Raw genomic sequence first — 9895 nt, forward strand, 5'->3', positions numbered from 1 at the left:
AAAATCTCTAAATCCTGATTTATTTTAAAATCTCTAAACCCTAAACAAATAAATTCCTAAATTATTTTAACAAAAATCTAACCTTAAACCACTAAAACCTTAAATTCATAAACCCTAGGCACTAAACATGCAAAAAGCCCTAATCCTAGAAAAACACAAACTAAAACGTGCCCTTGATGGAGCGCTTTTGCCATGTCAACAAAGCGCATCCACATCAGCGCATTTTTTTGCTGACATGACAAAAACACTCCCTCAAAAATGCGTTTTTTAAAATTTCCCCTTAAAACGCTCTTACGTGGACATGTTTTTATATTTTTAACCCATTCCAATAAATAATAAATAAAATTGCCCATTTTCGTAAATAAAATAGGAGATAGGCCTTTTCTAGTAAAACGGTCTTATTATTTACTATCAACAACTTTTTTATTTTCATATATATATTTTAAATTTACTTACATTTTTAAAATTATTTTTCTATTTTATATATTTCTTTAAATTTTTAAAATTAGGATCAAATTGAGACTATTTGTAAATTTTGAAATGATGTAATATGAGAATTTAAATCGCAAATTTTTATTTTGAATGTTTAAAATGAATTTTTTTATAGTTGGTGACAATTTGTGGAGTTTACCCTTTTAATTATATTAATAACATCATTCTATATCAATTACATAAATAAAATTACTATTTAATAAAATACAAAATAAATATATAAAATCATGTAAAAGGCAAGTCACATTATGACATTATATGACAAAATACGGTAGAAGGTCCTTTATGGTTGATGTTGCATTCAACGATCATCTAATACCATTTCCTGTGAAATATATATACGACCATGTGAATGTTGCATTCGACTGCAGTTTACCAGCACCAAAGTTACCTTGCTGTACATCCACTACAGATTTGTCTTCGCTTTTCCCCGGGCAGTCACCCTCCGTGAAACAGAGCGCATTGTTACAAACTCCTCAGCAGCGGAAGGATGTATGCCGACCTGTAGGGCAGAGTTGAAAGAGAGTTGATCCGTAAGACGAGATACTGGCAAATTAGAGTAATCATCTAGTGATAACTTCAACTTACGGTGCTGTCAAATTGTGCCTTAGTCGCTCCACACTTTAGAGCAACAGCAATGCCCTAAAATGGAAAGCCAAAATTAGCAACATCAGAGACATTATTATCAAGATATATACAACATGCAGTTTAGTTCACCTTATTCCTTAATGCATCTTATTGCCAGACATAAAGGCCTACAACATGGACCACAATTCATCTAATTCGTAGATGCAGCTTATGCAAAGGAAAACTATGGATAAGGACATTGGCCACATCCACGCATTACCATTTTTTATAATATTTTGACACAACTGAATCGAGCATTAACTGTTACCCTAGGACATTGCATCTAAATTCTAATACAAGGTGCAAGGTCCCTAAGAAGCCTGCAGTGAACAAGAAATCCGTTGTCATCAGGACTTTCAATACTCTTTAGTGATTCAATTATCCATCAAGAAAAAGAAGCAAAATCACTCATGGATAAGAAAATTTTCTTCTTAAAGGAAATTGCAGTAGCTCAAATCCGATGAAATTTCTTGAGAATTTGCACTATACACTTGCAAAACCAGACCACATTACCAACTACATTCATATTGTTTATAATAATCTGTATTTAAATTACCAACCCAAGGATATTTAACCAAACACAAGCATGCACATCAAAATAACTAACAAATAAAGTACCTGCATAATTTCAGGTGCATCTGGCCCACACATAGATGCCCCAAGTACTTTATCAGTTTCCGCGTCAACAACTAACTTCATTATTGTCTTTTCTTGCCGTCTAGAAGCAAAAACAAGAAATTATAATTTGCAAAGAAAGCAAAATATTACTCAGAGGTACAAGAATTATGTATGAGGTTGCTGATCAAATGAACAAGGAAATGGAAATTCTGACATCTAGAATTTTGAATCATATTAGATGCTTAGTTGACATTATATTAGAGATAATAGACAATTTTGAAAATTATATTAGCTGATCAGGAAGCCACTTACCGAAGAAGCCAGAATGGGATAACCCGAAGCACATCCCAAATCAATAATAAAATAATAACATCTAGAATATCAGACCATATTAGATGTTTAACTGACATTATATTAAATATTAACGCTTCCCATCATCTTCTTCATGCCAAAAACGCTAGCAGGCTAATCACAACCATTACACTTTATATAGTCCACAACCACATTCCATAGTATCTTCAATTTACCCTAAACCATCCATATTGGACACCTTAAATTTTTGCAGGCAGATGCCTTAATCCTTGAATAATTATATATATAAGAAACTGCTAAAAGACATGATGCCACTAAGTCTAAAACCAAATCTCAAGTCTGCATAACCTAGGTCCAAAAGTGAAAGATGCAAATGAAGACATGTGATATAACTAAGTGACGGATGAACTCTTTCAGAAAAAAGGAAGGGGCAGCCGGGCAGGAGTGACAGGAGTGACAGGAACAAAAACAGCTGCACAAGTTTATTTTAATTTTCTATGAGCATCTCAAATCAGTATGATACCCGGATACAGTATTCTTCATTGGGTTGAAGGTTGATGTGAAAACCAGAACATCACCATTTACTTGCTCAATTGCCTCCTCTTCACTGAGACCAACAATTGAAAGTGGTGGTATGCTGCAAAAAAGTGAATGGAAAAGCAATTATTTTGCTGAAACAAAAAGGAACATATAACAATGAACTAGAATTGAGCGTATATGTACATCCAAAGATAAAATATATGCATTTGTCTAAAATAAAGGATGCACTCAACAACAATAATTGTACAGTCCTCAAAGCATGTCGTAAGAGGGAAATCATATTACCTAAACACAGCACAAGGTATATTTCTGTAGTCTGGTTTGCTAGATTCGCCACCAAAAACAGTTGTCTGCAAGCATTCCCCCAACCCCAGAAAAGGAAAGGAAAGAAAAAGAATTAAGCTTAACATGTAACCATATGTGTTAAGTGAAGCAAAAAGCAAAGAAACCATGTTTGCTACAGGAAAAATAAAAGGCTTCAGATAGAAAATGTACGGCAAAACAAGTTCCCTCCATTAAGGCCACTGGAGTCAAGTTCATTCGATTTGTAACATCACCAACAGCCCATATACTGGGAATATTAGTGCGCGAGTACTCATCCACCTGCAAGATGAAGATGGTAGACCTCAGAGCTGTAACATAAATTCAAGTAGGTTATGCATAAAATGGATTTCATATAATGTGGGAGAAAATACAGAAAGCTGTTAACATAATTAAATCAACTAAATATCCAACAAACGCTTCAAGATAAATGTTCGGGAATAGAAAGGCATCTTCATTTACATCAAAGACATGCCATACGGACAAAACTAATGAAGTGCACAAACAAAAAGAAATGCACCATAGGCTATGCCACTCAAAGAAGGCCATTTTAGCTTTACACGATGTAAGCCAGACCATAGTTCTTTCCACAGGCAGGTCTACTACTCAAACATTTATAGGAAATAAGATTGAAAATCCTATCTGGCAATAGTCAATCATTTATCCAAAGAATCAGGAAATAAAAAATTAACAAAACATCAGAACACATGTTTATTCAGATCAATCATAATGAAATCACAGCCATGCAAGTTGACATTTCAGTAGACAGTCCAGTGAGCAGATGCCAACTTATTTCATAAAATAAAAAATAAAAATAGTAATGTTTGATGATAAGAAACAAGGATAAAAGATGATAGGAAAAATAAAAATAACCTTCACAGCTCCTGTTTTATCAATTTCAACACCTACAGCTTCCAAATTCAACCTTTTTGTATTTGGTAACCTGCCTGTAATAATTTAAAAAGAGAGAGAGAGAGAAGGAAAACATCACCACACAATCAAACTTATGAAAAAAATTATAGCTCTAAAGAAAAAGAGTATCTTTTCAATGACATAGCAGGCTGTAAGATCAAGCTGTAAAAGTAAATCAAAGTTCAGAACTTCAAATGCAGACCATATGCAGATATCAAAAAACATTCAATAATGTTAACCAAGACCTCCAAATAAGAGTGTAACAGTAAGTCATTCAAAACTTGGCTAACCATTATAAAATAAATAGAGCAGCATAGTAAGGTTCAAGGTGGTAATGGTTACTTTTCTAATCCTACAAGGAGTAATAATTATAACAAACACGACAAGATCTATATTTTGTAGCCTCTAACAGAATTTTTTTAAAAAATCGTTATTGTATGCAGGTTTTCTCATCCAGATTAAAGAACTGTTAAATGACCACAAAACATTATCATGGAGAATATAAACACGACAGAGAACTAAATGGCAATTTTGTAACAAATTGCATAAATAAAGCAAGTAAGCTGACATTCTTCTTTAAATGATGGTAAGTATTGATAGAATTAGAACTGATGGTAACCCACAAATGGTTAGAAACAACCAAAAGGCACCATGGATATCAAAGCACTAAGCGGTGTAATGGCTATTGCCATTCAGCCACGAAATATAAAATGCAAGCCTAAAGTCAATAGTGAGATCCATAAAATATGGTGAGAGAAACAATACAGAACAAACAGAATGACAAGAACATGGAAATGAGAGACCATTTGCTTGGAATCTAGAAAGGAATTGTAATCACCTGTGGCAAATAGTACAACATCTGCTATTAACTCACCACCATGATCTGTAATAACTTTTATGCCATTATCTGTTTTAACCAACTGAATTCACATATGTTAGAACCTACATTATTAGAAAGAAAAGATATTGATGGATTAAAAGAAATGCAAATTGAATAAAAAATGGCAATTGAGTACCTCCATCAAATTTGTCTGTGGGTGCAACTTTATTCCCCTTCCTTCTAGATTTCTTGCAACCACTGCCCTCATTTCATCATCAAATCCTCTGTAGCATAGACACATAAATTTAGTCAGCCCTAGACTCCTAGTTTAGGTCACAGACCTCTTTGATAACAGCCTATTTGATAGCAACCACTAAAGTCTATGTCATCCTATTTGATAACAGCCTGATAATCTTCTCATGAGTATCTTTAAATACTTGAAAAATAACCAAATACCAATAATAGATTGGGATAAGGTAAATTTCCAAATTAAACACCAGAACAAACATCAGAGATACATACAAAGTATGAAGCAGAAAATTTCAGATATCATAAATTAACTTAGATCATATAGGAATTCTTATGCAATACCAGAAAAATCCAGCAATAATGTATAAAACCAGACTAAATAATAACCTCAAAGGAAGTTCCTTTCGGTAAAAGAGATCCACAGTAGCACCCAAGCCTCGCCATATTGATGCAAACTCAACAGCAATGTACCTGGGCACAAGAGTACATATCATCTATAGGCATTAGCAAACTAAGAAGATAAAAAGTACAAACAAGTGAATCACAAGATATGCTATACCCTCCTCCAAATACAACTGCACGCTTAGGTAAGTCATCCAAACTCAACGCTTCATCAGAAGTTATGGCCAACTCCTAAAACATCAAAAAGAGGGATAATAAGAAACAAAAAGGAGAATGTTAACAGTGATATCTCACTCAAAAACATACAAAATCTAGTAGCCACTGTATTTTTCTATAAAATAAATTTGGTCATATTTCTTGCACTAGTAACAAGACTAAACAATTAAGGGCAGGAAGCATCCACTAGAAACTAAGAGGTTAACCCATAGTTTGGTGGAAAACTATGTACAACTGAGTAACTATAGAAAGATTGTGAAAAACAAGAAACTAAGCTCATAAATAATGACATGAAAACAATCTTCATTCTTGCTCACAAGGAGCATGTCACGGCTTGTATACTGAACCAAATCTGCAGGCTTGTGAATCCAGCCCAGCAGCATATGCAAATAAAATTGGTGGTTTTGATTAAATAAAAGGAAAAAAAAGTCCTTCACACTCCACATGCCAGTATTCTAAATCAACAAAATCTGTTAAGCTACCATTTTACACCCATAAGTTCAAATGTTGCTTCTGTAGCATATATTATGACCAGCGCACACCAATTAACTGCGGTCCAGCTAAAGATATAGCTAAAAAGTTAGATCAATTAAATAAATTTTCAATCATGTATCACATGTAGGGCAGTTATAAAAGGTTTGCTTGTACAAATACTCGATGCAAAAAATAAAATGCTAATTTCATCATAATATATCATCATAGTTATATGGAGTACTCAATTCATTGTGTTGAATCAACTTTTTGGTCGTTCTAAAAGATAATCAGTGTATGTACCTGCCCAGGAATGGGAGGACGATGTGCCCTGCTGCCAGTTGCAATCAGTATATGCTTCGCTGAATAGGACAATTTAGTGCCATCTGGTTGCGTCACCTCAACTTTATTCGGGCCTACAATCTTTCCCTCCCCTTCCAACAATTTAACGCTAGCATTAGACAATAACCGTTTGTAAATTCCATTTAGCCTGTTTATTTCATCAGTCTACAAATTCAAAGGGTAAACAAAAATATTAAATTAAATTTAAAGAAAAAAAAGAATACAAAAATAAAGAAAATTTGGAACAGAAAGAGACTACAAAGCACCTTTTTCTGTAGAAGCTTTTTCCAATTGAAATCAAGTTTCTCATTCACCTCCCATCCATAATTTCGAGCATCCTAAATTAAAGAGAGAGAGAGAGAGAGAGAGAGAGAGAATGCATTTACCAAGCCCTGAAACCAATTGGCTTACTAGCAACCTTAGATTGCTTCATGTCAAAATAAAACATAAAAAGCATCTTTAAAAAAATGTAACATCAAAAGGGGGAAAACAGGCCTACCAAACATCTAAATCAGAAATATTAACAACAATGTAACAAGGTTTTCATGATGAATACAAACACTTCATCACGAGAACTGATTGATATACTGTCACTCACATCTTTTTTCTAAAAAAATAAAAATAAATGTAGAGCAATACCAAGATGAAGAATGGAATTTTCACAATGGCTGGTGCAACAGTGTTATATTATTCCTAATTGGAGAGGTCATAGCCTGAAAGAATTCTAGCCTAAGGGTCAACTTATATGCTTCAAAATAGAGCTGAATCCAAAAATCTTTATATGTTCCAACCAGTATATAAGAAGTTACTGAACAGATTATTGTATTACATTCTTGAATCTTGTATAATTAACAGGCAAATCTCTTGATGTACCTAGATAGTCTCAAAGAGATCTTTCATATAACAAAATCATTCAATCATAGATTTGCCATAGAATGTGATTCTGATAAGGATTACTGTCTCACCTCAATTTCACCTCCAAACGTGGCTCCATAGACCAAAATCTTTTTGGGAACACAGCCACGAATAACACACCTGTGAATCAGAAAGTGAGACAGCATTATAAGCGAACATAGTGGCATAAAGAAATGCATTAAAACTATTTTTAAGTTATAAAAGTAACTTACGTTCCACCAACCCCTCCAATGACTTCTGAGCTGATTGGATGAAATGGGAGCTCACAAATCCCAACCTTCAAACATGAAAATTGATTTAAATAATAGATAGATAAATAAAAATGGAATTTTTAAACTGCAAAAATGAATATTTGAGAAGAAAAATATAGAAAGTAGTAATAAAAAAGTCAAAATAAATTTCAAGACAACAAAGGTGCTGAAGAGCGAAAAGCTGAAATGACTAACAACTCCATCACAGCAGAAACAGGAAATGTGCAAAAAGTTTAGCGATCAAAATTAAATGAAGGAAGAAAAAGAACAGAACAATAATCAACGAGTTAACCAGAAGAGTATCTTAATATAGCAGTATATAGCACTGAATTTTCCTAAAAAAAAAAATCTATTTCTCATTTTCTATAACAGAAAAACCATTTAGATTAAACAACCTATGTCGCTAGCAAAAACAATTATATAAATATATATAAGAGAGAGAGAGAGAGAGAGAGAGAGAGAGAAAATTCAAACATCTGATTAAGCCACCAGCCCACTACCCCACCATAAAAATAAATAACATATACGAATGAGACCCTAATTGTTTTTGTCCCCCAATTTCAATTGTTAGGCAAGAAGCAATTAAACACAGGTTGAGGTCGCTGTTTTTTTGCAGTTCATTTACATGTTTCCCTTCAAATGCTAGCATCCAGTAAGAACACTAATCCGAAATAAAATCTCACTTAAAAAAAATAGTCTCTTCACCGTTGCTAAATTAAGGAATATAATCTCATTAAAAAGTGATACTCTTCACCTTCATTAACCGAACACAATCAAACCATCCCATTCAAAATCGATGATCACACTTAAAATATAAAGAAAATCTATGTTTCTCCAACCAAACATTAACAAAGTGCTATTTCGTTTAATTTATTAGCTTAAATGAAGAGATCATGGAAATCGGAACACACACCTTTGCTCCATAGTTAGCGGAGAACCTGGCAGCGCGAACACCACCGCTTCCAGCACCTATGACAAACAAGTCGAAATCATATTCAGCTCCCTCGTTATTCGTTTGGTTTAAGTCTCCATCAACCAACATCTTCCTTGCCATGATTGCTTGCTTCAACTAACTATGTTAAAAACAGAAACACTGAATCCACGACTGGAACAACAACAACAAAAATCAATAAGCGCCAGCCTCAGTTTGGCTTCCAAGAAAATCACAAGATATAATAAGATTGAAGCGTTCAGTTTGGCTTCCAAGAAAATCACAAGATATAATAAGATTGAAGCGTTGAGTTTCGAAATAAAAAAGGTAATTTACCTGAACTGAGTCGATAAATGGAAAGCAACGAATTTGGGATTTGATTTGGGCGTTTGCGGGGCTCTATAGTGAAGAATAGCAGCCTTTTTAAAAAAAATAAAATTCTTTTTGATAGTCAAGAGTCAAGACAGGCCTTTATTAATACGTAAGCACTAATGTTTCCAATGACAGATAGTTGACACGTAGCACAGTCGGCTATTGCATTTGGTGCAAAATATTTAGCTCACTAACGTAAACGGGCGGTATGTTTACTTCCGGTGAGGTTAAAAATAGTGATGGTGGTGAGATTAGTTACTGTAATGGTGAGATTGGATTTTGTAGCGGTGAGATTAGAAACAATAGTGGAGTGTGTGTTTAGATTCAAATATAACTGTAGCGGTGAGGTGAGAAAAAAATGACTATTAAGAACATCGATTAGAATTAATATATAATAGAAGTTTTTTAAATTATTTTAATTTTTTAAAATTATTAAAATATGAAAATTTATAAATTAATTTAATAAATTTATAAATTAATTTAATAAAATATTAAAATGTATCTTCTAATATTTTAATGAATTATATAATTAATTTAAATTATTTATTAGATAAAATGATAATTATTTTAATTTTTATAGTTAAATATTTTTATAACAATGATAAATATATTTCACAAATAGTAACATTATACTTGGATCAAATTTTGAAGTATCTAAAAGGATGATTTTATTAAAAAATATAGTAACATAATACATAACAAGTTTTATTATTACTAGAAATTAGGTTATGATACAAAATGTTTTTACAAATATGGATTCATTAAACTAGTTGCAATGGTTTCTCTTAACATCGTGATTTCAAAGTCACTTTCTCTGTTAGAAGAACTCGATTCACCTCTGTTAAACTAGCTTAAAGAGACTGGCATGTCGGGTATATTCTCAAATTCTCGAAAATCCTCATCATTTGACCAAGCATATCTTCGAATGTAATTATGCAAAACTATTGTTGTAATAACTATTAAAACTTGCTTGTTGAATGAATAACTTGGAATATCTCTTAATATTGACCATTTTGTTTTCCACACTCTAAATGTTCGTTCAATCATAGAGCGTAACGAATAATGGGCATGATTAAAAATTTCTTTTTTTCCAGATACTTGATG

At 32.9% G+C, this 9895-nt stretch overlaps 1 protein-coding gene across 1 annotated transcript; it reads right to left on the bottom strand.

Annotated features, from left to right (window-relative positions):
* Nucleotides 1-687: 687 nt before the first annotated feature.
* On the bottom strand, nucleotides 688-8868 carry LOC105777495 (glutathione reductase, chloroplastic). Its single transcript, XM_012600804.2, has 17 exons — nucleotides 8756-8868; nucleotides 8402-8593; nucleotides 7450-7514; nucleotides 7288-7357; nucleotides 6589-6660; nucleotides 6284-6487; nucleotides 5451-5524; nucleotides 5279-5362; nucleotides 4839-4926; nucleotides 4661-4742; nucleotides 3784-3857; nucleotides 3085-3192; nucleotides 2875-2939; nucleotides 2573-2686; nucleotides 1738-1837; nucleotides 1081-1134; nucleotides 688-994 (listed from the first exon to the last, which is right to left on the bottom strand). The coding sequence occupies exons 2-17, from the start codon at nucleotides 8540-8542 to the stop codon at nucleotides 899-901; spliced, it is 1491 nt and encodes a 496-aa protein (XP_012456258.1). The 5' UTR covers nucleotides 8543-8593; nucleotides 8756-8868; the 3' UTR covers nucleotides 688-898.
* Nucleotides 8869-9895: the final 1027 nt, after the last annotated feature.

The sequence above is a fragment of the Gossypium raimondii genome, chromosome 10 (genome assembly GCF_025698545.1).
Source record: "Gossypium raimondii isolate GPD5lz chromosome 10, ASM2569854v1, whole genome shotgun sequence".
In the NCBI taxonomy this organism is placed as follows: domain Eukaryota; kingdom Viridiplantae; phylum Streptophyta; class Magnoliopsida; order Malvales; family Malvaceae; genus Gossypium; species Gossypium raimondii.

Coding starts and splice junctions, on each gene's coding strand:
- LOC105777495 (XM_012600804.2), bottom strand. CDS start 8,542: ATGGCAAGGAAGATGTTGGTTGATGGAGACTTAAACCAAACGAATAAC. Junction 7,515..8,401: donor CCGCTAACTATGGAGCAAAG/GTGTGTGTTCCG, acceptor TCATGTTTGAAG/GTTGGGATTTGTGAGCTCCC. Junction 5,525..6,283: donor GTCCTCCCATTCCTGGGCAG/GTACATACACTG, acceptor TTGATGTTTTAG/GAGTTGGCCATAACTTCTGA.